This window comes from Mauremys reevesii, linkage group 15 (assembly GCF_016161935.1).
Source record: "Mauremys reevesii isolate NIE-2019 linkage group 15, ASM1616193v1, whole genome shotgun sequence".
In the NCBI taxonomy this organism is placed as follows: domain Eukaryota; kingdom Metazoa; phylum Chordata; order Testudines; family Geoemydidae; genus Mauremys; species Mauremys reevesii.
This window is the reverse complement of record NC_052637.1, coordinates 32,471,123-32,499,068: the sequence shown is the minus strand read 5'-3', so window position 1 is coordinate 32,499,068 and position 27,946 is coordinate 32,471,123. Positions and strand designations below refer to the sequence as shown.

Here is a 27,946-nt window from a genome sequence, read left to right as displayed (position 1 = left end):
GATACTTTCAGCTTCCTGTCAAGGAACTGCAGAACGCTTTAGCAGAAAAGAGAGGACAGGTGAGCCACGTAGAATTATCTCTCAAATATTCGGAGAACTGAATCTTCTTGCCAAAAATTCCAAGCCTGGAATCGAGTCAATAAAGATACATTCATTCCTACAAGAGGCCATCAATTCTATTTATGTATCGAACAGTTGCATGACCCCATTAGGTCCATGTCCATGAAAACAATTAGCCTCAGTAACAACAGGGAATGGGTTTTGAATGTCAGCCATCACTGTGATTAACAGTTCTGACAGTTTCCATTAGCAGTGATTTGATTCCATTAGACTCCAACAGCAAACTTTTAATAAGGGTAAATTCTGGTTAAAGGCAAGTTAATTAAAAGGAGCACATGCAAATCTTTAAGGCACAACATTTCCCTGCAATCTGCACAGCCTATGCAACTGTAAGATTAACCCAATGTTACAGATACAAGCACTGAGCTGGGAAAAGATGACAGGCTGTGAGGGAAGAAAAGCCTCAAAATGCTGCCAAAGTTTTGATCACGTGGCTAAGAATAGCTGGTGTGGGGCAGTGGAGATGTGTAATGAAGTTAAATAGAGAGGTAGGATATACACCAGTGCAGGATAGTGATCTCTCTATGAATTAAAGACTCTGTATGAAGATAGAAATGTCCTGACTAATGGATGTGATTCATAGTGATCTCATGACAGAATCACCAGGGAAGGCCCCAGTTCAGAAAAGCACATGCGTGGGTCTCATTGACTTAAGCGGGTACTTAAATCCCATTGAAGTGCTCTCCTGAAAAGGGATGCTTTCTTCAATCAGGGCCTGATGGACTAGGTTCACAGAGCTCTCATGAGGAAGATGCTGAATTGGAAGCAGGTGGAGCCAAACGGAAAGGTGTGGCAAAGTATTATGGGACATATCCTCAGCTAGTGTAAAACAGCTCAGTCCCCATTGATTTCAATGGAATTCAGTGCCAATTTATGCCAGATGAGGATCTGGCATGTTCCATGCAGATGATCCTTCACTGCCATGTGCACAAGATAAACCTGAAGGGAAACCCACTTGCTAACAGAGCTGCATGATGCACAGTGCTAATAGCATCAGGGAGAATTCTTGGACACAATTGTAACAACTGGACAGAATCCAAGGAGGTATCAAATAGATATTAAAAATGTCACTTCCTTTATTTATACACCCTCAAATCTACTGACCCTGAAGGCCTGACACAAATCCACCAATTGAAGAGAATTCAGGCTTCTTTAGACCACCTCATCTGGTATGGCAGGGGTCAGAGAGGGCATGATGTTCCATGCTCTGACACAAGCCACTAGCACAGTGAGCAGGAGAGAACATGCCATTAATGCAACTTACCATGCAATTATTCCAAGACCTGGGTAAATCAGTTTGGATAAGACAAAGGGTGATCTCAGCCCTGCTCATATTATATCCAGGATGTGGCTCTTCCAGAACACAGCAGGCAACACAACGTTGTGATCCTGAGATGCTGATGTTCTGCTAAGTTCAGTGCTAGAAGGAGCTGCCCAACCAGTCTCTCACCCCTAGCCATCAGCTGTGTTCCGAGACAAGGGATAACTTGCCTTAAAAAGGATGGGAGCTCAGGATTACAGCAACCGCAAAGCCCCTCTAGGGCTTATCCTGAAAACACCTTGCAGGATGGGCCCATTGTTGGACTCCCTGACTGCTGCAGGCACTCACATCCATAGCCGAGTTCCGCTGCTTTTGCACTTAACCGTCTGAACTCGACGCTCAGTTTAAATTAGTTCACAGCATCTTCGCTCAGTTTAAACTAGTTCACAGCACCTTTTAAATATCCGTAACCACTGACACCTCAGCCTGCCCAATCAGCTGCAGCTTCGATGTTCTTCCACCCCGCCCTGTCCCTCCCGTCCCCCTCTGATCCATCCTCTCTCTTCCCACATGGAGTTCAAACTCTTTGAGCTCACTAAGGGCTCTGCCCTGTCTGAATTCCCCCCTCCCCCCAGACTTTTTTTTCCACCTTGGTGCTGCCCCATCTCCTCCTTTCACTCTCACCTTCTTGCCCCTTTTCAGCCTCTCCGCTTGGAATTATACCCCTCTTCCTTTGCAACCAGCACCCTTGCCCTCCTCCTGCCAATCCTCCCCATGGAACTCACTCCTATCCTGCTCCTGGGTTTGGTGGTGAAAGCAGGTTGAACTAGCAGAGGGAGTTCTCAGCACATCACCAAGGAGGAGGAGGAGGAGGGGGTTTGTTCCCCCCACCCCGCCATCCAAGGAGAGAACGGGAGAGCTCCCTCTGCTTTTAGCTCTGCTTCCTCTTCCCCCATCACCTACTTACCCCGACTGCATTACCTACTCCTCTCCTCTGCTCTACCCTACAGACCTTTTAATCCTCAAACCTCTCCTCTCTTCTCCTCCATCAGTGCTTAATTTTTGGCAGGGCTGAGCCCCGGCACCTCTGGGCCTGGCAGTTCAGAGCCCCGGCACCTCTTCCTTTCCTGTCCAGCTGGAGGGAGCCTTGTGTTCATAGAACCATGGACATACAGGGCTGGAAGGGACCTCAAGAAGTCATTATGTCCAGCCCCATGCACTGAAGCAGGACCAAGTAAACCTAACCCATCCCTGACAGGTGTTTGTCCAGCTTGTTCTTAAAAATCTCCAATGATGGGGATTCCACAACCTCCCTTGGAAGCCTGTGCCAGATCTTAACTACCCTTATTGTTAGAAAGCTTTTCCTAATACTTAACCTAAATTTCCCTTGCTGCAGATTAAGCTCACTACCTCCATATCCACTGAAGACAAGGCAAGAAAACAATGGATCACAGTACTCTTTATAACAGCCCTTAACATATTTGAAGACTTATCAGGTCCCCACTCAGTCTTCTTTTCTCAGTATTAAACATGCCCAGTTTTTAAACCTTTCCTCATAAGTCACGTTTTCTAAACCTTGTATCATTTTTGTTGCTCTCCTCTGGACTTTCTCCATTTATCCACATCTTTTCTAAAGTGTGGCATGCAGAATTGGACACAATACTCCAACTGATGCCTCACCAGTACTGAGTAGAGCAGGCAATTACCTCCTGTGTCTTACATAGACACTCTTACTAATACACCCCAGGATGATATTCGCCTTTTTTGCAACTGCATCATGTTGACGACTCATTCAGTTTGTGATCCACTATAACCCCAGACCCTCTTCTGCAGCACTATTATCTAGCCAGTAGGTTCCCATTTTATAGTTGTGCATCTGAAGTAATTTGCACTTGTCTTTATTGAATTGGGTCTTGTTGATTTCAGACCAATTCTCCAATTTGTCAAGGTCCTTCTGAATTCTAATCCTGTTCTCCAAAGTGCTTGCAACCCCTCCCGGCTTGATGTCATCCACAATTGTTATAAACACATACTCTGCTCCATTATCCAAGTCACTAACGAAAATATTGACTAGTACTGGATCCAGGACTGACCCCTGTGGTACCTCAATAAATACGCCCTTGCCGTTTGTCAGCAAACCGCTAACTACTCTGAGTATGGGCTTTCAACCAGTTGTGCACCCACATTATAGTAATTTCATCTAAACCACATTTCCCTAGTTTGCTTATGAGAATGTCATGTGGGACTATGTCAAAAGCCTTACTAAAATCAAAATGTATAACATCTACTGCTTCCCCCCAGTATCCCTGATGAAGGAAATTAGGTTGGTTTAGCATGATTTTCTTCTTTGTAAATCAATGCTGGCTATTCCTTATAACCCTAATCTCCTCCCTGTGCTGCAATGGTTGTCTAAGTATCAATAAAAAGTATCAGACCCATCACCTGTGAGGCAGCTAATTAATCACAAGCAGGACTAAGACTCCCTCCCTTAAAAGGCCAGCTCACCTGTGAAAGGCACTTTATAACTCCAGTTAATTGAACTTTTCCCCAAGACTCAAAGCAAATCCTGACAATATCTGAGATTCAATACATGTAACATTTTCCTCCATTGCCCCACCTCCTTACTTCTACTCTGAATTCAGGCAGAAGCAGAAGTTCCTAGATACCATGTAGAAGGCTGTATTTGGGTCACTGGTGTAAAAGGCCTGAATCTCTAACACAATCACTGCAATGGTTGCTCCAAAGTCACGAACTTCTCTCATATTACTGCAGTGGCAGAGAGCCTTAATCCCCCGATTACAATCTGCACAGACATTACACTCCATAATGTTGACTAGGAATGTTTCAGTCTTACACAGAATTTTCTCCTGATCTTGATTATTTACTTAAATAAAGAGACCCTTTAATCCATTTTGTCAGCGAGTTTTCCTAAAACACCTTGCCACAGATGGCTGATACTTTCATGCTGCAGAGATTATTAGATTGTAACATTACCAGTGACAACATTACATCATTTGTATAGTTTCCTACTCAAGGCCCCTGCAGCTTGATGCACTAAGAATTAAGCTCTAGACACTCAAATGAGCTTACACAGCGCCTGGAAAGATTATTTTTGCCTTCTGCAGATTGAGTTTGCACATCAGCTTCTGTTTTGTGATGCTATTTTGTGGATTCAGATAACATCGTGCTACAGCTGATAATGCTCCATTTGGAATGTTCCTGCTTAAATTGCTGTCAATTGCCTCCCTCTCTCACCTCTTGAACAATCGCTTACCATATACTATCCCGAGGCCCTGTCCCAGAGTCACCCTTATAATTGGTCTGATTTGCCTTTAAGAAATTCACAAAGATGATTGATGGTCCTGAACCAACTTCTCCTTCCCTGATCAGGACACACCTGAATCTCTGGATCCATAGTGACTATAATGAGCCAGATCCAAGCCCCACATCTGAGCAAATTGGAATTTTGGAAAGTTCTGATTGGAACTTCTCAATCCAGACCTGCCTCCAGTTTGTTACATTATCAACAGTAAAACCCAACAAAAGATGGCAGCTGGAATTCAAGAACTACTTAAACAAATGAATACGTTGAGTGTAATTCATATGATGTAAGCTCAGACAAGGAAAATCAGAACATTCAGGCAGTTCAATGCAATCCAGGTTATAAAAAACTCCACCTTAAGGAAGCCCTTGCTAAATTCTACTCTCTGTTTAGAAGAAATAGTTCAGCATCAGGCCTTACATGAGGCTTGGGCATTTCATTTCAAGGGAAGACTTTAAAAGAGAAGCAGCCAGATAACATGATCTGGTTTATGGCCAGAACTGGGGGGAAACCCCCCTCAAAGAAATGCTCTGTTCTAACAGCATGTTTGAGCAGGACATGCCTTTGCAAAGCAAAAGAATAATGCTGGCCACATGGAACCTGTGCTTCCAAAAGGCAAAATGATTCAACAGGTTCAACAGTGAACAGATCAATTTCAGCACATATTTAAAGTGCCTCCATCACAGTTGTAATTCTCTGTCAGAAGCTAACAATTTCTACCTGCATTTCTATTGGTCTCTTCCTTTTACTTCTCATTTGTTTTAATAAATTCTCAGTAAAAATCTAGGGACTTAAAAAAAAAGGCAATTTGCCTCAATTTGCTTTTTTGGGGCCTGATCCACAGCCTAATAAAATCAATCGGAAGACTCCCATCACCTTCAGTGGGTTTTGGATTGAGCCCTTAAAGCACTCCTGTGAAGTCTAATTATTACTGCTACCATTGACCTGACATGGTCGCAGGCTGCTCGTTCCACTTTGCAATTTGGGATTGGGAATGGTTTTAATCATCTGCAGGCCGCCTACTCTCTGCTTCGCCATTTGGGCTCAAGCCTGGCTAAACGGGCATTTGGCTGCTTTTACACAGCGTCTTTCCACAGCCATGTGGCTTGCAATAAGAGTCTGCCTCACACATCCAACTTGATGTGTCACCAGGATGTGTCATCGGTAAGGCTAAGTTTTTGTCATGGATGTGTTTAGTAAAAGTCATGGACAGATCACGGGCAATAAAGAAAAATTCACCAAAGCCCATGACCTGTCCCTGACTTTTACTAAAAATATCCATGATAAAATGGGAAGGGACTGGGCAGCTGTAGGGTGGCTGGGAGTTCTGGGGCCCTGACCACTGGTCGGGACTCAGAGCTCCAGGATCACCCTGCCACCAGAAGCAGAGGGAAGCTGCAGGTCCCCCTTCCCCAGTGGTGGGGAGCTGTGGGGGTCCCCATCGGCACAGCTGGCGGAGAGCTGTGGGGATCCCTCTGTCCCCCACAGTGGCTGGGAGCTGTGGGGTATCCCCCACACACACCTGTAGCGGCAGCTGGGAGTGGCAAGGTACCCCCGCTGCTCATGGCGGCTGAGAGCTTGGGGGCCCGCTGCCTCAGGTGGCGGGGGTACCTCACAGCTCTCTGCCACTGTGGGAGGTGGTGGGACCCTGCAGCTCCCAGCCGCCAAGACTGAAGTCATGGAGGTCGTTGGAAGTCACGGATTCTGTGACTTCTGCGACCTCTGTGACGAAACCGTAGCCTTAGACATTGGGTCCCCACAGGGCCTCCAAATGGTTCTTTTAGCTCAGTCTGTGATCACTGGATCTTCAGATTGATTTATTCCCAGCATATCAGGGGCCCTCTTTTCAAATCAGAGTTCTTGTCCCTCACAGAGGCAGAGGATCATACATTCCATATCCTGATTTGATATGTGAAAGCCTCATTGTGATTGCAGTGGTGCAGACTCTCTTTAACCAGGTTAATATACAGTGCTGCTGATGCACTGTAAATATTCACTGTGTGATCCTGGGCATTCAGCACTTATAGTTCCCTTAACACGAGTCTAGAGAGCTGAAGGTTATTCAGCTCCTCAGTGAGCTGGTCAATGAGGAATAGCCAGCAAGTCCTTAAAGTGGTCACAAGTCCCTTTCATCCCCATGAGCAACCGGCATTTCTGTTCCTCCACACTCGGTGAGCCTGGTAAGGATTGAATCGTACATCATGCTGCGCCCACAGGTAACTGACAGCCCTTTCCTTTCATGGAACAGGTTAGCTTCCTGAAAGACCAGTTTGCTGAGATTTGGGATTTTAATGTTGGCTGGAACTCTAACAAGCTTAACAAACAGGAGAAAGAGCAAAAGCAGCTTTAACTAGTGCTCATCTTAACAATCTAGTGATTTGTCAGGATCCTCCCTGAAAAAAAGCCGGTCCTTTTTTGCTGTCACCCAGCATCCTGACACCCAATTATGTTACAGAGATGAGAAAATGAAGTGTGGGACACACACATATATATACACAAGTGTTGGCCACATTACACATATACACAGACACATGTCCTCACACCCACGCAGAATATACACATGCTGCAAGCTGAATAGACACATATAATGCTAAACACAAATTGCTAGCTGAATACTTACACACACTACATGATTCCTATATCAAACATGCTTACTGATGGCTGAATACACAGTCGCATACCAAACAGGTATCTACTGTTACCTAAATACAACACACCCATACATACACCAGTACATGTACACAGCTACACCTGAGAGGCAGTGTGGTCCAGTGGATGCAGTGCTGGCTTAGGATGCATGAGACCAGCATTCTAGTCCCAGCTGTGCCACTGATCTAGTGCATGACAGCCAGTAAGTCATTTCACTTCCCTGAACCTCAGTTTCCCTTCCCACGCTTGTCTATTTAGACTGCATGTTCTTTGGGGCAGGGACTGGACAGTGGACAGCTGTGCAAATAACTGATTTTTCAATTCACTGGCCATACCAAAAAATTGGGGAAAAAGTATTTTTGGGTTGAAATGTTTCAGTTTCAAGGGTTTTTTTTAACTTAATCAAACTGAATTCAATTTCAAAATTAAAGGTCATTGCCAATCGAAAGGTTTCGTTTCCAAACGTTGAAATGAAACACTGACTTTTCCCCCCCACCAAAACATTGTTTTTTTTCCCCACTGAAATAATTCAGCAAATTTGACATCAATTCAGGAAATGGTTTGGCTGACCTGAATTTGCATTTTTTGATCCCCCCCCCCCAAAAAAAAAAGTTTTGGCCAAAACATTTCACAGTTCTAGGACAATGTGGCTACAAACAAATAATAAAAATACAGCCAGCAGAATACATGAAAACATATGCTACATTACCTGCATCTTCTGGCTGAATCTACTGAAACACACCCACCCTATCCAGTCCTGCTGCTGAATACGTTCACTGGCATGCACATACATATACTACTTAGGGTTGAGTGCCTCAGGCCATAAAGGCTTTCTATAAACTCATTCATTCTTTAAAGTTCCTACAGGTGCAGCGCTTTGAAGTGCACATTGTCCCTTTCTATCCAGGTCTGTTTCCTTTCCATTATAGGTGTTGAACTCCCTCCTGGAAAAACAATCAATTTGCCAGTCGTATTAGAATACTCAGCAATCTGGAAAAGGTCCCAAGATTGCCCAGCACAGCCACCGGACACTGTTATGTGATCTTAAACACGCCTTAATTTCTTCATACTATATCTAGTATGTAAGAACCACAGCTACAGTCCTGAAGGCGGTTGGGGAATGGGACCTTCTAAAATGGGAATATGCATGTAGTTAAAAACATCCAGGTCCTAAGCTGACCCTCATGCCAGTGCAGAGGCAGGAACTCCAAGTGGCTGAGCTGAAGTGTGATTTGATGTGAAATAGTTGGGGGAAATCAGCGAATCACTCAGATGGGTCATTTCAGAAAAAGACATTACTGAAAGCCTAGGTTCTTAAGCACAAAACACTAACATAGTTTTAAAAATGTAACACCCACCTCCCCCAGCACTAGCTAAACTTACAAGGTCTGTTGAAGTGGTTAGCAAATGGGGAGGCCTTAGATTTAGAACTCCTGGACTCCTTTTTCTGCTCTGTGGTGCATTACATGTGCACAGTGACTGGTTCCCTTAATCTCAGCTCAAGTCCCTATTGTTCTTTACACCACCTACCACACAGAGTGTAAGGGAGTCTTAGGCCATGTTTACACTACCCGCCGGATCGGCGGGTAGTAATCGATCGGGGATCGATTTATCGTGTCTCATCTAGACGCGATAAATCGATCCCCGAATTGACGCCCGTACTCCACCTCGGCAGGAGGAGTAAGCGGAGTTGACGGGGGAGCCGCGGCAGTCGACTTGCTGCCGTGAGGACAGCCAGGTAAGTCAAACTAAGATACTTTGACTTCAGCTACATGAATAACATAGCTGAAGTTGAGTATCTTAGATCGATCCTTCCCACAGTGTAGACCAGCCCTTAGTTATAATTTACAGGCTGTGGAGCTGTCTGATGGCATGAGTAAAAGTAGGGAGCAGGTCACTTTAAATTACATCCTCATGTTGGTTTCTTTGCAATTCTCCTCTTTTCTGGTCCCCTGACCTTCAAATGACACTAGCTTAGATTCCTATTCACTCAGAGAGATGTGGGGGTACAAATTCAGAGGTAATGTGCAGGGGGGAAATGCAAGTTGGTGAGTGACAGTCTAAGGGCCTGTCGACACTGGGGAAATGTTCTATTTCGTTTTAAAACTGATTCAGCAAAACAGATTTTTAAAGCAGCTCAGTACTGGAATAGCCCCATTTTACCGATGGGAAAGCGAAGCACCGAGAAACTACGGGTATGTCTACATCTGAGGTGCGTTTCCCAGTTCCCATAGACATAGCCACGCTAGCTCTGCTTGCGCTAGTGCCTAAAAATAGCCACGTCCCCGCGGCAGCACAGGTGGTGGCTTGGGTTAGTCATTCGGGTACGTACCTGTGGGCACAGCTAGCACGGGTGTGTCTATGCAAGCTGGGAATCACACAGCCCAGCTCAAATGTCAACGCATCCTTTGTAACTCACTTGCTGAAGGTCGCTTGGGATTTCTGAGGCAGAACAGGATCTTCCAAGTCCCAAATCAGTGCCCTAAAGCCCTGGGCCATCCTTTCTCTCTAATAATCCTGGTAATTAGTGTGTCCATTCCCCCTTCCTCTAAGTGCCATTCTTATGTCCTGAGAGAATTTAGCCTAATATAGCCTGGCTCACCCAGGACTGGATGTGTGAAAAGCCCATGCCATAAATATTCATTAAATAAGCAAGTGAGCTTAATATAGAAACTCATAAAGTCAAGTACTCTTAAAGCCCCCTCATTTCTTTTCAAACAATCAGCCAATGAAGATAAATTTGGTGAGGTCGATCACTTGCACTTTCAGGCGAAGGCTGTAAATCTCACTTTGTAAAAGAAAAATCACATGTTTCACTGTTTATAATCTCTGCAGAAAGACCTGGGCCAGCATTTCTCTGTCCTAATTCCCAGTCTCATAACTGTCAGATTATGAAACTGCAGTGTATAAGCTTCCTGAGTTTACAGAAAAACACCTCTTTGCTCTCTGCCACCACTTTAATCGGATGAACTAATAAAAACAAGATTCACTATTCATACCAAGTGCCTGGAAGAAAGGAAATGGGAACAGAAGTAGTTTCAAAAAGCCATCTAAAGAATCTTCCACTCACAGCCCCTGGGGTCCCTCCCTTACCTACCAACTGCATCTCATTACCCATAATTTACCACCTCTTTCCCCTCATAATCCTTTGGGCCTCATCTACCAGCCTATGGTGTTTTCAACATTGTCTCAGAGCCCATAGGGCTGTGCACACTCCCCTGTGGTGTCCTTTGACAGTGGTAGCTCCTCAGAGTCACAACACTGGTGCTGGGAATGTTAACTGTTTTTAATGGCAGACAAAGGAAAGGAGAGATGGGACCTCCTGGGGGCAGATATGGGAAGGAACAAACTGGCAGTCCTCCCCGGATGATGCTTGCACTTCCTCTAAACATGTGTAAGAGCAGTGGTGGTCTTGCTTGAATGAGGTCTCAGAGTACATGGCATTTCCATGCTGCGTTTGGTCCAACATAGTTTCAGTGAGGATGAGTCTACAGGAGCTTCTCATGTGCTGCTGTAGCAGAAGTAGCTTTCCTGGGCTCTTCCTTTCCTTGGGGCCAGGGATCTATTGTTTGGATTAAGCAGCACCTCCAGCAGCACTAAAAATAAAACTGCACATTCAAGGTACTGGAAGAGCTTTAGAGAGGGAAACGTTCCAGAGGAGAGTGCCAAATTTGTGCAGGCACCCTGTTGCACACACCAAAACTCCACTTGCAAGGGCAATTTTAAAAGGTGCAACTTACCCTGGGCACCGAACTTGGTGAATCAGCCCTTAGCCGTTTCCAAATAAGACCAAAATAATAGATTTATATATAGATGACATTTCTGTCTTTACCTTTAATTGCAAAAGGTTCAAAAAAGGGCAACAAAATGATTAGGGGTATGGAACAGCTTCCATATGAGAGATTAATAAGACTGGGATTTTTCAGCTTGGAAAAGAGACGACTAAGAGGGGATATGATAGAGGTCTATAAAATCATGACTGGTGCGGAGAAAGTAAATAAGGACGTGTTATTTACTCCTTCTCATAACACAAGAACTAGGGGTCACCAAATGAAATTAATAGGCAGCAGGTTTGAAACAAACAAAAGGAAGTATTTCTTCACACAACGCATAGTCAAGCTGTAGAACTCTTTACCAGAGGATGTTGTGAAGGATAAAACTATAATGAGGTTCAAAAAACAACTAGATAAGTTCATGGAGGATAGGTCCATCAATGGCTATTAGCCAGGATGGGCACGAATGGTGTCCCTAGCCTCCATTTGCCAGAAGCTGGGAATGGGCAACAGGGGATGGATCACTTGATGATTACCTGTTGTCCATTCCCTCTGAAGCACCTGGCATTGGCCACTGTCAGAAGACAGGACACTGGGGTAGATGGACCATTGGTCTGACCCAGTATGGCTGCTCTTATGTTCACCTATCAAAATGGGAAATATGAACTTTCCATCCTCTTGTTTATTTTTCCCCCCGGCTCTTAAGGCACAATCCCCAGATAGTAATAAAAGAATGACGAGTTTCCAATACCATCAGACGCTTTCTCTCCCAGCGGTACAGAAATATTCCAGTAAGGTCACCAACTGAAGGTGAAACAGCATGAGACTAATCCTACCTGTAGGACTGCAGAGTGCATCTCCATTTAATACATACTGAAAACAAAGCTTAGCTAGCCATATTGTATTAAGACTTCAGAAAGAATGTGCTGGTTTGAAGGGACACATTTAGCACACTGAGTGGGCCTGAGTCTTCCTAATGTTTAGTCACTGATGCGTTAATACCACAGGAGGACACTGGAATCTGGAATTATGTCTGCTCAGTTCCCAACTACCATGCTGACACAGGGAGCTATAAACAGAGGAAGAAATACCTTTGCATCCAACTGCAAGTGACTATACAAATAAGAAACATGTCAGAAAAAGAGAAAAGTAAACAATAAAGGCTCAAAGTGCAGGGGATTCCCAGAAAACACTGGCCATAGGAAAGGAATTGTTCTACCCAGTTCTGATGTCCTGGAAACTTCCTGTGCATTACTGGTTAGAGGAATAAATGGAAAGGGCCTTGCTATCAGAACACATCTCTCAGTCCTGTATCAGTGGAGGGCTGTTGGCTACCGTATATTACTCCAGCAACTTATCTAATGAGAGACCTGCGGTAACAAGGGTTTTACCAGGCATAAGCACAGAGCCAGCTAAGCTCTTCTACCAAAAGTCAACACAGAACTCACCCACAATAACCCAACAGTCAGGCCTGTGTGCACATGCCCCTGGGTAATACAATCAGGGCCCAATTTTCAGAAGAGGTGATATCAGGTGCTTAGATGTCTACGTGTCATACAATGCACCCAAAACTAGGCATTACATTGTTTGCAGCTACATCACTTGGGGTGAAAAAATCAGAGACTGAGTGAAGATCCCTTTGAAAGCTGGGACCTCAGTGTACCAGAGGAGAAGAACATGGCAGCATCTTCTCCTCTTAAAGACAAGCTATGGGGACTAGATATGTGTATCATGGACAGAAGCCTCTTGCCTTCAGGGACTAGGGTGTATGAGACAATGGGTTAGAGATTAAGAAATTAGTCTACTTTGGATTCACAGGATAGTTGCACTGGAGAGAGAGGAGCATTCATTATGAGCCGACCTCTCTAGGGGAGTGGGAATAAAACCTTCTTTCATGCCTGTAGTGGCACTGACCCTTGCTGTGTGAACCCCAAAGTCTGTTGGTCCTGGGCATCATTGCTGGGATTGCTGCGCTGGACTAAAACTGAGGCTCTCTGAAAGTTCCCTGGACAGGAATTGCGCAAGCAACGCAAGCATCAGTGCATGGCCCTGCCAGTGGGAGCACCTCCGGTTAGCTCAGCCTTTGGCCTCTTGGTTGAGATTTCCAGCAAGGGGTACTAGTTGGGATGGGTCTGATCCAAAGCCCCAGATCCAAGCACTCCAGACTTTTGGGGACGTCTGCACTGGAACTTTATGGCTTGGGCTCATCCCTGGGTTTTTTGTGATGTATCCACCAGGAAGGTGGGTCGAGGGTACCAAACTGCTGTGAGATACTGTAGCACGGATCCACCATCACTACGGGTCTGAGGAAGAGCCGAAGTCATGATCTAAAAAAAGGAAGCTGGAGCATGCTGCAAGAGAACTAAAACCCCAAAATCCAAGAGCTTGTTGTTCACTTTCAGTAAGGCCCCTTTACATTGACTGTACATGAGAGTCAGGCCACAAGCCTCTTGCCCTTTCCATCCAAGCGGTTCTGAATGTCCTAGGGAGGTTTTCGGTAGGAGGAGCTGCCACTGACTCACAGGGCTGCCATGCCTGTGTGGAAGTTACCCACAAAGCAGAGATTCACCATGGGAATGGAGCACTACCAGGCTTGATCAGAGCAGAGGTTTAGGAGTAAGCATTAGATTGGGACAATGTGTGTACTTGCATGTACCAGACCTAATGTGATAAGCACCGATGAATGGTGCCAGATCGACAGGCCCCGGAGTTCTCTCTGCAGGCACAGTCCAGTCACAGCAGAAGCAGCTGTAGACTGAGATTTGCCATACTGTCCTGCCAATGGGTCCGACTGGGAGAAGCCACCACTAAGGATAGGAGGTAGTTCAGCCTCCGTGGCCCATGAAATACACAGCCTCTTACTGAGACAGCCAACAAGAGCATTATTGTGTGCTGGTTTGGGGATTGGTTTGGGTTTTTTTTACAATGAGGACACCTGCTCACTGGGACATGGCTAATTCCCTTCAGCTTCATTTCATGTAGGCCCCCAAACAGCCATCACATGGGGTCAGCTTTTATATCCACCAGCCTGGGCTGAATTCAAAACCAGCAACACGGAGGCATAAGGCTCCCTATCCCCCTCACCAAACCAGGGCTCCCACACTCGCTAACGCAAAAAGGAAGCACCATTGAACAGCAATTGGTAAAAACGTAGCCAGGCCTGGCAAGCAACTAAGCAGGGGTCAAGGCTAATCACACAGCTCATGGTAAAAAAAAAATCCCCTCCGCAAGGCTATGAGAGCAGGAGAAGACTGTGCTAATGAAGTCTCCATGCTGAGCCCTTTCCCTCCAGGGAGTGTCCAGCTAGCCTCTGTGCAACACAGAATGGGCCCCACTCACCTGCTCATGGTATTCAATCCCCATGCTTAGGGTGTTGATCAGAATGGCAATCATGATTCCCCGGCCAAAGTACTTGCTGTCCACGATCTTCCGGAATGTCTCACAAACCACTTTCCAGAAAGCCAGGATTTGGCTGGTTTTCCTGCCCCTGGTTTTCCCTCGCTGAGGGTCCCTCTGGTCGCTGTAGTGGGCGTCCTGAGTGAATTCATACACCCCCTCGCTGTCCGAGTCCGCCGTCTCATTGTCCGTGAGCTCCAGGTCATGAGCCAGAGTCTTGATGCAGTAGGGGCAGCTGTCTGGGTTGCAGGAACCACTGTCCAGTTTCCCACACTGGCTAGAAATCTTGCAAGAACTTTGACAGGCACCTAAAACACAAATAAGCCGAGGTAAGAGGAGTCTGTTCCCTGCGTGCTGGGTCAGGGAAGCTAAGGGTTCAAATGAAGGGAACTCCTCATTCATTTTATTACCATATGACACACTCTGCCTAGCTCCTCCTTATACAGGCTGACAGGAGTCTGCTTGGTCCCTAAGCCTGCATGAAGGCCAGGCAGAAGTTATAGTCTTGCTCCTTGTCACAGCACTGGCCCTTCAAGAGGGAAAAGGCCAGGGCAGCTGTAGTCAGCTGATCCCCAGCTGGGCTATCAGAGAAGGCGAGTCAGGCTGAGAGTTAGTCCGAAAAGGGGCAGAGAGCGCTCGCTGCCTACTGCCTGAGACTAGGGAGGCAGGTCACACAGGAGACCTGGGTAGTGGGAGCAGAAGCAGCAAGACGTTCCCTGGGAGTGGCTGCTGTTGTCCCTGGGAGGGGAGCAGTGGGAACCTGCTGGGGGAAAGGGTCTCCAGAGAGAGAGCGCACTGGGAGGCAGTGCTCAGTGAACAGAGCACGGGAGAATCCTGTCATAGGTCCTAAAGCAGGAGGGATTGAGAGAGGCAAAGGGGAGCTATAGAGCTGGCTGGGCAGAGGAGTTGTGTTTGTGTGTTTTTTGCCTATATTTGAGAAATAAAACTGCCTGGAAAAGAGACTCTGGGTGTGGCAAGGGGTCCTTTGTGGGCTGGGGACAAGCCAGCACCCTACACATCCATAAAAGCTCAGAGCTCCTTCAAGATCCCAGCGCCACTCTGCTTTCTCGCTAACAATCTTATTAATTCCCAGTTCCACCCGCAATTGGAGCTGGACCACCTCTGTCGGCTGAAACATGCAAAATCAGTGACACCGGAACATTTCATGAGTTCGTGTCAGTTTTGCCCCTGTTGTTTGTGTCAAAAAAACAACAACAAAAATTCCGAAAAGGTTGAAACATTCGGTCTTCTCAGTTTGAATTTTTCTTCACATTTATTGAAAAAAAGCCCAAACTGGGCATGGAATTGAAATTTCCTTGTGGGGAGAATTTCCTTGTGGGGAGAATGAAACACTTAGTTTGACACAAAATAAAACAAACTTTTTTTTAAACGTTTTGATTCACCAAAACTGTTGAAATATTTTGGTTTTGATGGGACCTGCAGTGAAATTTTATATTGATTTTTCAGAATCGCCAGGGAACCAAAAAAAACCCTGTTATTCGCTCATCTCTACCCACTCTCCTTTTCTTATCCTTGATCTGTGGGGGCAGGATCCAGCTCAGGAACTGTCCTTTGGAAGTGTTTAGAAAGCGCATAGCGGGCATTACAGCACATAAATAAATAACAAGGCCTGATACCTGTTCTGAGCCTCTCCCTATGTCAGGAATGATTCTCTTATAAACCCCAGTTGCTTAGATTCCTCCAACTCTTATACTGCATGTCCCAAGCAGGTTAAAGAGGGTCATGCAGAAACATTGTACTCCAAGTATCTTCCCTTTATATACTAAGTGGTTTTCTGCTGCCCACAGTGAGACATGTTCACCAGCCAAGGGATCCTTACCACCTCATTATACCTTTGGCTATTAGGGCTAACAGAAAGTAATCAGCTCCCCCAGAACCTGGAGCGTTAGGCGTTGTAATTAGAGACAGTGAGTCAGCCAGAGAGTTACTTTCATACTCCTGCTGTTTGCTGATACTTCAGAATTACCAGCTTCCCCCTAAACATATGATTCTCAAATCGTTCCTCACAATGGCAGCTCCCAGCTGACAGATGGTTCCTTTGCTTGACAGTACAGGCAGGATATGCGCCTATCGGATCTGCCTGCAAATGGAATGGGAGGGTACCTCTGCAAATGCATGCCTGACACAGCCACGATATCACCATCCAGGTTAGGTGAAATAAAAAACAACCTCTCCTGCCCTCTCCCCAAAACCTTTGCCCATTTTCAGAGCCCAAATCGGGTTCTGGAATGGCTGGAAAATTGTGTCCACTTCACACACAAGGTTCCAGTCAGGAGGGTGAACTGGAAAGGTTAAAACAGAGCGAAAGGCCATTTTTTTTTTTAAACTGTGATACAAAGTGGACATGCCAGAAAGCTTTGCCTAGAAGGACTTCCAGCCCCCAGCGGCTGAGAGAGTTTGAACAAGATTTGACTATGTTCCCAAACCCCGGGATGTAAAGGGGGAAGGAGTGTCATACAGAGAAGGTCTTAGACTGTGATTCAGGAGACCTCAGTTCAGTTTCTGGCTCTGCCGCAGACTTCTGGCGAGATTCTGAGCAAGTCACTTAGGGCCTGATTTTCAAACATGCTGAGCCTCGGCCGTTGTCACTGCCTCGAATTAGAGTTCTAGGCGATCGGAAGCGCTGAAAAATCAGGCCCGGAATCTCTCTGAGCCTCGGTTCCCCCTCTGTAAAACGGGGATAACCACACTCACGGGTGCGTTATGAGGATAAAGGCTTTCCAGTCTGTGAGGCACTCAGATACTGCAGTAATGGGGAGCAATATAAGCACCTAGAGAGACAGCTATTAAACCCAAACCGAACACCAAAGAGAGGGCAGTACAGCCAGCACTGAGGGCAGTGTTCTGCTTAGAGATGGGCCAGAACACCCCTGCGCTTTGGGCAAGCTGAGATCCAGATCTGCACTTTGCGCCCTGGGCCCAGCTCTAGTCTGATTAGGAAATGCTGTGGTCAATGGGACTGGGGAGACGAGCCAGGCAAGCCAGATTCTTACGAAAAACACAGATTTCCTGGTAGTCCATTGCCCTACTGGCACAAAGCTGGGAAGCAGGGACTTCCACTCAGGTTCTGAACTCGGGATGCATTTTGCGGGCGGGAAGATTCTGGCTTGGCCTTACCTGGAAAGCCAGCTCCTGTATCTGTACTGTGGACTGAAAAGAATCCTGGAAAGATTCAGTGGAAAGAAAAAAGAATGAGGACTTAAGTCTTATTTCTGGAATGCAACCAAAGGCTGACCCCCAGCTCCAGCACTCACCAGTACTCTGGGTCTCCAGGAGCTTGTGCATGGTGCTGTACGGCCCAGGAGGGATATTAAGGTTGGTTAGCATGCTGGCCCCGGGGTTCACTGTAGAATCTGCCACGTTTTTCTCTTTCAGCATCTCATGGGAGGTGCTTGGGTGTACGGTGGGATAGACCTTCCTGCCAACCACATTCTTGGGGAGCCCCTCTGGGCTTGGTAAACTCAAGCCAGGCTGAGGGAGGGATGACCTGCAGTGGATGGGCTCAAAGTGGCAATCTGCATGGTAGATGCTGTGCACGGACTCTGTGTTGCTGGCAGCAGCGTTAGGGGCAGGATGGGGATTAGATGTTGTGGGAGGGAGCATGAGCCTGTTGGTGCCATTGTGGAGTGAGCTGGTTTCCACATCGCTGATCTCAGGGCTGGCGCGTGGTGCCCGCAGGTTCCCATTACCCAGGTGGTAGTGGTGGTGATGGTGGTGGTGGTGGTGAATCAGATGGTGCACTGATGACCTTTTCCTCTGCCGATGTCTGCATGGCTGCCTCTCAGCCCCACTCTTATTCCTCGGGCTGGAGAGGAGACCCATTTTGAACCCTGCCTCTCTATAGCCTTTGACCAGCTGTTTGCTGGCCTTACGGGCAACGTAAACCAGATATTTGAGAAGTTCATCATAGCAGCTACCCGGCTCCGAAAAACTGGCCAACGTGCTGGCATTGGATAGGTAGCGGACCCGCTGCTCTTTCATCAGCTGGCTCTCTCGCTGCTTAGTTTCAGAGAACTGGGTGGCGATGACCACTAGGCAGAGGTTGATCATGAAGAAGGAGCCCACCTAAAGGAGAACAGAAGATGTCATCAGTCCAAGAGAGAGGGTGGTGGGGTATGTGTGTGATGACTATTGATAGCTGCTACCACTATCCTTGGAAACAAGGATCCCAAACAGGGATCAGAACCCATTGTTCTAGTCAGTAAAGCTGACCAACATTTTTCAGACAAAAGGTTTTCCCCCCCCCACCAATAAATAAATGTACATTTGGGTCCACCAAAACATTTTGCAAAGTTGTGCCGAATTTGCTGAATGGTTTTGGCTGGAAAAAAAAAATAGTTGAAGCAAAACATTTTGATTTTTCTATTCAAAATGACCTGCATTTCAAATTTGCTTCAATTTTATTCTGGAAAAAAAAGTATAAAAAGTTAAAACCCTTTGAAAACAAAATATTTCATTTTGAGTTGAACCAAATGAGTTTTACTTGACGCAAAACATTTTGTTCTACATTCACATTTCTCTACAAAAATTGAAAAGTTTTGTTCGGGGTCAACTAGAAAGATGTTTCCCCTCCCGGTTTTTTGGTTTGGCCACTGAACCAAGCAATCAGTTGTTCGCACGGCTCTTCTAGACACTGAACAAACAAACAAACAACACAGCTTGTCTCTGCCCCAGGTTGCTCAAAATCTAAGATAGGATATTGTGGATGGGTGAATAAAAAGAAACGTGCATGTGTGTTAGTTGTAACGGCGATCTCAGGAATTGCACATGGTCACTAGTTTAGCCAAAGACAGATCATGGTGGTTTGCAGGCATCACAGCAGAGATGGGTTTTAAGCAGGGATCTGAAAGAAGATAAAGTGGCAGCTTTGTGAAATCTGTTGGGGGAGGTTTTCCCCCAGCATAAAGGAGGGGACAGGAGACAGTGTGACGGTGCTTGTGGGAAAAGCAGGCGATGGAGGTTGGCGTCATTGACAGAGCAAATGGTGGGGTGGACGTGCAAGAAGAAATTACATTCGCAAGGTAAGGCAGGGCCATGCACAGGAGGAGCTTAAAGGTGAGAATAGAAGCAGCTTCTGCTCAGTGAGGAGGTGGTGGTGGCAGCCAGTGGCAGGACACAAAAAGTGGGGGTGAGATGGCCTTGGATGTGGGCGTGTGTGAACATGTCAGAGCAGTGGAGGCTGGACACATCTGACACTGACACACCAGAGGCAAGGGCTAATATTTCAGCAAAGAGTAGAGATCTCACACTGACTCACTCACCGGGTGGGCGGCCCCCTGTCCTGTCTGCCCTGCAGGGGCATGCAGGAGACAGCCTCTCAGAATCCCCACTGTGGGGCCTCCCACGCCAGGTCTCCACGGGTGACGTCATATATCAAAGAGGAGGGAACGTTTATTTTGACTAAGAGACTTTGTTGTTTTTTTTAAATATCTGAGGTCCTCTTTGGTTTTGTTTTGTATTTTGTTTTATGTCTCAGCAGACACTGCTTGTAATTATCACAATTAGCTGCATTAGAACGAAAGCACTGAGCCCTTTTGATAGGAGGCTTTTTCTTCTGGCAGTGTGTGGGTGGCTTGTGAAATCTTTGTTAACCGGATTTATAGGGATATTGTTACTCAAGAGCATCAGCTGTCTGTAGCCAAGGATTTGATATTTTATTCCAAACTTGGGTTTCATTAGATTCTGTGTTGTGTAGATCATGGGCACTGTTCCACCTTGATTAAAAAGAGCAACCAATGACTTCTCAGGGTACGTCTAGACTACCCGCCATATCAGCGGGTAGCGATCGATTTCTCGGGGATCGATACATCGCGTCTCATCTAGACGCGATATATCGATCCCCGAAAGCACTCCCGTCGACTCCGGAACTCCACCAGTGTGAACGGCGGTAGCGGAGTTGACAGGGGGAGCCGCGGATGTCGATCCCGCGCCGTGAGGACGAGAGGTAAATCGATCTAAGATACTTTGACTTCAGCTATGCTATTCACGTAGCTGAAGTTGCGTATCTTAGATCGATCCCCCCCCCCCCAGTGTAGACCAGCCCTAAGTCTTGCATTCTCCCCAGTCCCTCGTAATCCACAGCAGCACAGGCTACCAATGCCTTGCTCTGCATTGCCTTTGGGATGCACAGGGCACAAGGATCTGTTGCAGAGCAGGAGGAACTATCACTAATTAGGAACAGAAACCCTTAGAGGACTTGGAGAATTAGTGATAGACTAAACAGGCTTTAACCACCAGGTCACCAGTTCAAATCCAGGACTGGGTTGGTAACGACTACGAATGAGCACAGTGGTGTTTTGTGGCCAACGTGCAGTGATTTTGGTGGTCTTAGTCCATGCCTAACAGGACAGGAGTCCACAACACAGAAGCCATCCCAGCTGGCAGTCTGAGCAGTCTCCAGAGACATGGGCCTCAGCAGATTGGGATTGAGGCTCAACTAAGAACTGAGCACATGTGCTGCACTGAGGGCTCCCGCCTCCAGGACCATCACTCTGACATTTTTCATCAAAGTGGAAGTGATGGTGTTTTCTTGTGGGTGGAGCCTTTGACAGGCTCCATGTACCCAAAGAGTCTGAGCAGGCCGACACCTTACAGCGGCACGAAATTCACGTACTGTTTCCATTTACATTTTTTTTAAATAAAAAGGCAAAGAGGAGGAGTCTATTGCAAAGCAGGAAAAAGGATGAGAAGGGTGACGTATCACCGAACAGGAGGAGGGGGACCCAGTGTAGAACAAGAGAACATATACTTATTTCCATTCATGTCTCCAGCAAAATACAGCTAGATGTACAACTACAGCAGAAATTCACCCCCTGTGCAACATATTTCAATGTATGTAAAACTCATCTGCATGTCCTCCAGCGAGCTGGTTACCACTTCTCCCAGCCTGGATTAAGTGCTATATCCACCATCCTTCCTGCCCACTCCTCTTCCTAGTCACACCACTATGTCCTTTCCCGTACGCCTGAGCGAAAGGCGTGCTACCCACTGGGTGGGCTGAGAGATCACTCACGATGATCAGAAGGATGAAGTAGATGAAATTGTAGAAGGAGTGAGCATCCATGACGAAGTACATGATGTCCACCCAGCCCTCCAGCGTGATGACCTGAGAGAGGCAGGAGAAAGAACAATCAGCCCACTAGTCAACACCTCCATGGCCTAAGCTTTAATATGAAGTACAGGAGGAACAGCATTGGTGCCCTTCGCATTGGTCAGTGACAATTTGCACTGGCCGTGAACTACAGCTCAGAGGGCAAAATCCTGCTCCCTTAAAGTCAGAGGCAAAATTTCCAATTAACCTCAATGGAGCAGCATTTGCTCACCCAAGTTGTGCAGCTCTAAAGTAGAGTCATGCTGAGGAGAAGGACGTAAGCCAATGAAACACAGTACGCTCTCACCGCAGCTGGAAATGGCCTTTTCCTCCCACCTCTTGGGCCAGATACTTGCTTACAGTGGCAACTTGCTCTCTGTCTTAAATACACTGGTATGTTTCACCGTGGGATGAGCATAGTATGGAATAGTGGGATGGACTCGTGCTCACAAAGGTTCATACACCATTTGTTAACCTGCTTATTTAATGCCACTCAAAGTGGTCATTGGAAACATATCTCATGTTAAAAAGCCTTATGGCAATGACGCTTCCAGGGTTCCAAGAGCTGACGATGCAAAGAAAAGTGATGCACAAACTGAGTTGGAAGGAAACTCTTGGGTGAAATTCACCACTGTGCAGAGAACCTGCAGAAAAATCTGTATACCTCTTAAATCCCAGTTAATCCCTTAAATTGGATTTAAATGGTGCATAGACCTTCTACACAGGAGTGAATTTCACCCCAAGTGAGGCAGGCTTCTTCAGACTGGACATCAAATTGCCTTCCTGGCAGCCTGTGGGACTCTCGCATTACTGCTCAAGAGCTTGCTGTGTATGGAATAGCCATAGGAGAGCAGGTCTAATCATGCAGATATTGGTGAACCTAGCACTGATCAAGGTAGATTTGACCTGACCTCCGAGTACTCACTCTCAGCGGGGGTGAGAATGGGAGCCCGCCCACCGTGCTCACCTGAAATATTGCGATCCATGCATATCCGATGTTGTCAAAGTTGATTGCTCCTTTGAAGGGGTTGTGCTCCCCAGCAGAACAGTTGGTGTAATACTGGTTCCAATTGACGCAGGAGGTGTTAGTGGTGTCGTTATAGGCGTAAAAGTCCAGGGTGCACTCCAGGCCTTCTTCCCTCCGTGTCGGGATACTGCGGCAGTAACGCATTCCATTCTCCCGAGGCTGGGAGCAGATGAAGGGATTTTCATCCTCATTCTCTGTCTGATAGTATCTTTCCAACTCTACCGTGTAGGGCCTTAAAGAGACCAGACAAGGTTGGGTTTTGCACAGTGACTAAAGGCAATCTGTCAAGATAACAACAACAGTAACAGTGCAGGTATCTAACAACTTTTATCCAGGATCTCAAAGCATTTTACAAAACTATTTAATGCACCTTGCAGAAGCCCTCTGATGTGACTTCATATTATTACACCCATCTTGGGAAACTAAGGGCTGGTCTACCACTTAAGCTAGCTACACTGCTAAGGGGCATGAAACATTCATACCCCTGAGCACCGTAGTTAAGCCAACCTAACTCCCGGTGTAGATGCGGCTAGGTCAATGGAAGAAGTCTTCCCTCAACCTAGCTACCACAACCTGGAGAGGAGGATTAGCTAAACCCCTTCTATCAGCGTAGGAAGTGTCTACAGTATGGCGCTACTGTAGCCTGGTTGCACTGATGTAACTGTGCCTCTGTAGTGTCCATAGTGTAGACAGGCAAAGGGACAAAGACAGGCAAAGGGACTTGCCCAAGGTCACTCAGAGAGACTGCGGCAGAGCCAGGAATAGCTCTCAGGGATCATGGCTCTTACTCTTCTGTTACAATCACTGGCACGCACAGCCTCTCTTCAGCTATTGAATGGCAAGGAAAAAAGAGAAGCAGAAAAAGAAATAAAGGAGGTGGGGAGAGTGAGAGAGGTAGTTTGGACACATTGGGCCAAATTCCACTGTTAGCTGCCATGGTGTAAATCTGGAGTGACACTGCTAATGTTATTGCAGAAGAGTAACTCCACCCAGATGGTGGAAGAGAGAGCAGCATGTGGCCCACAAATTTTACATCCTTTATGAAGTTGTCACAGAAGTCAGATGGGAATCACTCAGTTAAGGTGAATTTATCTTCTGCCCTCCCAGAGTGCTGAGAACATCTGTGCAGCAGGAGAATTCATTGCTTGGATAGACTCCTTCACAAGGCAAGCATCACCCAAGGTTCCCTACACCACCGTTAGCTCTCTTGTTCACTGCTCAAGGTGACCGTTCAATGTCAGACAAGCTGAAAGTTCCCTCCAAAAGTGGTCTTGAAACAACAAGCAAGTCCAAATCACATGCTCCAGGGGAGACAAAACAGCCCTGTGGCCAGCTGGAAACTAGCTTATTCTTGCTCAATAAATGGCTATTTCCTTAATGCCACCTGGACTCCCACTAAAGCTTGCAAAGCTATTTTTAAGCCTAGTTCAGCCCAGTTAATTCCTGCAGAATTGCCTTTAATACCATCCAAAGCTTAGCTAAACCCCTGGAATTCTAGTTAAATTAAACAGCACCCAAACCAGTAGCTGCATTGGATTTACCCAACCGCAAATCAGTTCATTTGCTCTATTACCCATTTACCTAAAGGACCTTTCCATGTTAATGAAACTCCAACCCCACTCCCAGAGAATGAAACCTACGAGAGGCGTGACACAATGTTCAGAGCTGAAAGGGAGAGGACTGAGATTCTCCCATGACCTCTCGGCATGGATGTAACAACTTGATCAACTCCTGTAAGTTTACAGGCAAAATGATTCATGGGCTACCTAAAAAGTTTCAGATCCTGTGTTTTGCATCTGAGAGAGATTTCCCGTCACTATAGGAACTCCAGCGTTCCAAGTGATGGCAGGCAGGTTGACGGAAGCATTCTTCCATTGCCTTAGCTGCGTCTACACTGGGGCTCAGTCGGTGTAGCTATGGTGCTTGGGTTTGTGGAATTTTCAAGTTCCTGATTTCCGTAGCTATTACATGTAGACTAGGCCAGAGAGAGAGAGACAGACGTGAAAGGTAGCTGCTTCTGGGACAAGAAAGAGTTGGGTGTCAGACCTGAAGAGAGCAAGCTGCCTGTGTGCAGTCTGTGACCACTTCTGTTCAAGGAAATGGGACTCATGTACATTTGGTAAACACATACATTACGCTACGAAACTGCTGGAATCCAAGTCACCGATTTCTGCTCCGAACACAGACTTGACCTGCAAGGCCTAAAACTGGCTTCCGCTCAAAGGGGCAATAATACACTGATTTGGGTGAAGTCAATTTAATTTGCATGTTACCGTAGAACATGCAGGGCCTGATCCCGTCACCCTCGCTCACGCTGAGTAACTGCGCCACTTGCAGAGGAAGGTAGTACCCAGCTTGAGTAACCTCCTGATTGCTTTATGCTAGTTTCTGCTGATTTATGTATTTGAGTTTTTCATCCTGTTTACAAAAATTGCAAAGCCTGTTAAGCCAAGAGTAAACACGTGACTGGAGAGTGAGTGTGAAAAGCTATTGGATTAGAAGAGCAACACAACACACCACATAATGGGAAAATGGGCAGAGGGAGAGATGGCGCGAACCTCCCACCTGAGATCCCATCATCACAGATCTTCCCACAAAGGGGCATTGCCAGCTGGGATCCCTCAACCATTATGTACCAATAGGAAGAAACATCAGGCCAATATCTGTCAGCTACGAATATTCCAGGTGCATGTGCTTATACCCACTAAAATCCTTAGGGGCAGACAATCAGGGCTTGTCTATGCCAGTGCTTGTCAAACAAGGGTCCGGGACCCGCTGTGGGGCTGCGAGCTGGTTTCAGTGGGTCTGCCAAGGAGGGCTGGCATTAGGCTTGCTGGGGCCCCCGCATGGGGCTGAAGCCCAGGGCCCCAAGCCCCACCACCCAGGGCTGATGCTGAAGCCTTAGCAATTTAGCTTTGCGGGGCCCCCTGTGGTGGAGGGCCACCGGCAATTGCCCTGATTACTACTCCCCAACACTGGCCCTGGCTTTTATATGCATATATACAGTTGCTGGGGAACAGGTGGGCCATGGAGGTTTTAAATAGCATGTTGGGTGGGGGTGGGACTCAGAAAGAAAAAGGTTGAGAACCCCTGTTCTATATTATGAGCACTACAGTGGCACAGGTACGCTGCCGTAGCACCATAGTCTAGATGCTTCCTACAACAGAGATAATCCACCTCCCCGAGCAGATTCCATTGACCTAGCCACGTCTACACCAGGGGTTAGGTCAACATAGCTATGACTCTCAGGGGTGTGAATACATAGTGGAAACTATGTCAACCCAATTTATAAGTACAGACCAGACCTCAGTCTGTATCCCTCAGCCACTTACCTTTTGACATGCTAATAGGCCTTCAGTTAGCCGGGCTTCCCCAATCAATAATTTCCCAGTTAAGGTCCCTTCCCCAGTCTATCCATCTCATCTGCCTCTCAGGCACTAGCCTCCTGATAGCCAGTCTCAGCTGGTATCTGTTTCCTCAGCCAGGTGGAATTCCTCAAGCACTGATCTTCAGGCAGAAGTGTCTTACATTTACATTGTATTTCTGTAATCTGGGAAATTACCATTCCTTGCACTACATCAGGATCAGAGGGTGAAATTCCCTCTAGACACATAGGTCACATTAACAGAGATGTACTGCAAAGACCTATTTTAATGCCAGAGGTTTATTAGATTGATGTATTGTTAAGGTCATTCCTCACTGAGCTGAGAAAGCACCTGCCTCTGGAGCATTCCTTTCATGAAACCCATGAAGAAATTCAGTATCAGAGCAGTGGTGGTTCCTTACAGCCAAGTCCAGGACCCACTGCTGTCAATGGCACATTCCTATTGGCTTTGATGGAAGCAGGAATTGACCCTTAGACAGGTTTCGATCGGCCTCAATCCCCAGGCCAGATGGGGAGCCTTTATTCATACTTACAGACTGAAGTTCTCAGGTAGGAAGCAGCGGTTCCTGAGCAACCCTGCCCACAGCTGGACTCCCACGATGCCAAAGATAAAGAACACAAAGAAACAGAGGAGGAGGACGTTCCCCAGCATGGGCAGTGTGTCCAAGAGCAGCGTGACCAGGATGCGCATACCTGAGGCAAAGGGGGAGTGGCCTTTAAATGTCCTCATTCCTCACATTCAGGCTAAGCTCTCCCCACCCTGTCCTTTCCAAAGTGGCCTTCCACCCACTCACTGCTCAACTCCCTTCAGTAACCTCCCCACTGTCTTCCCACCCAATGTCCTTTTCACCCGCGGGTGTCTTCCAGGCACCTACAGCTCCCCCCCTCACCTCTAAATTCCTGACAAGGACCTTGAGACTTTCTCCCTTCCACCCGCCACATGCCGACATTAGCCCCACCTCTTCACAATCACCGTGGCATCTAACCCACAATCTTTCCACACTCACTTCTTCCCTTCTGAACTCCTCCCCTTCCGCTCAAAATTCTCCTTCCCTAACTTTTCAGCTTAACTCTCTTCCTTCTTAACCTAGACTGAACTCTGACATTCGCCCATAAGCTCCTCCTACTCACATTACCTCTAGAGTAATTCTAGAGCCTTCAGTATAAATTAAAATCTGTCCCTTCCTAATTCCTCTCATCTCTTCTAAATCCCTTCTCCTCCTTAAAATACAGGACTTCTGATGGCAGTTAATTCATACAAGTTTGGGAACATTCTGTTCTGTATCAATGACAAATTGATGGTGACTTCAACTTGACATTTACACAAAAAAATTGATTTCATCCGACATCTCTGTAATATTCTGCTCATCTCTCTTTCCCTCTCTGTCTCCATCTCTTGCATTCGTTCTCTTGCTTATATTGATCTTTATTTAAAGAAACCTTCACTGTGGCCTCTTTTACTTTTGGTACCTCAACAAGCCTTTTATTACTGGATGCTGTCACCTCCAGTCCATGCTGTCCCTCCTCTGACTGAATAAGCCTCCCTGCATAACTCCTAAATAACAAACAACCTGCTCTAATTCCTGCATTTATCATCTATCAGAACTCTCTTTCTTCCATTCCCACCTTATGTTTCTATCCTGCTCTAGCTCCACTACATAAAAGATAGGATAAATCACCCAGAATCTGCAAATACATTAAGTGAATTACATCCACAGTTAGACAGCGGCAGATAAATTCCACCATCCATCAATTCTGCAGGGGGGAAAAATTACAAACAGGGTTCTGAAGCTACTGTAATGATAAAAACAACAGCAAATAGCCAACCAGATTAAGTTTAATAGACAGGATCAGAAATATAATTACAGCCTAGGAATTTCCTACATCGACGGACAGAGTGGG

The 27,946-nt window shown here is 46.5% G+C and overlaps 1 protein-coding gene across 3 annotated transcripts in view; it reads right to left on the bottom strand.

Annotated features, from left to right (window-relative positions):
- LOC120383191 (voltage-dependent T-type calcium channel subunit alpha-1G-like) overlaps window positions 1-27,946 on the bottom strand; it is a 275,720-nt gene that overhangs the window by 100,484 nt on the left and 147,290 nt on the right. For all 3 annotated transcript variants that reach the window (XM_039500955.1, XM_039500956.1, XM_039500954.1), the window contains 5 exons: window positions 26,578-26,737; window positions 22,600-22,891; window positions 21,555-21,647; window positions 17,797-18,607; window positions 14,465-14,829 (listed from right to left, as the gene is read on the bottom strand). In XM_039500955.1, the coding sequence (XP_039356889.1) occupies window positions 14,465-14,829; window positions 17,797-18,607; window positions 21,555-21,647; window positions 22,600-22,891; window positions 26,578-26,737 (1,721 nt within the window). The remainder of the gene's footprint in view (window positions 1-14,464; window positions 14,830-17,796; window positions 18,608-21,554; window positions 21,648-22,599; window positions 22,892-26,577; window positions 26,738-27,946) is intronic.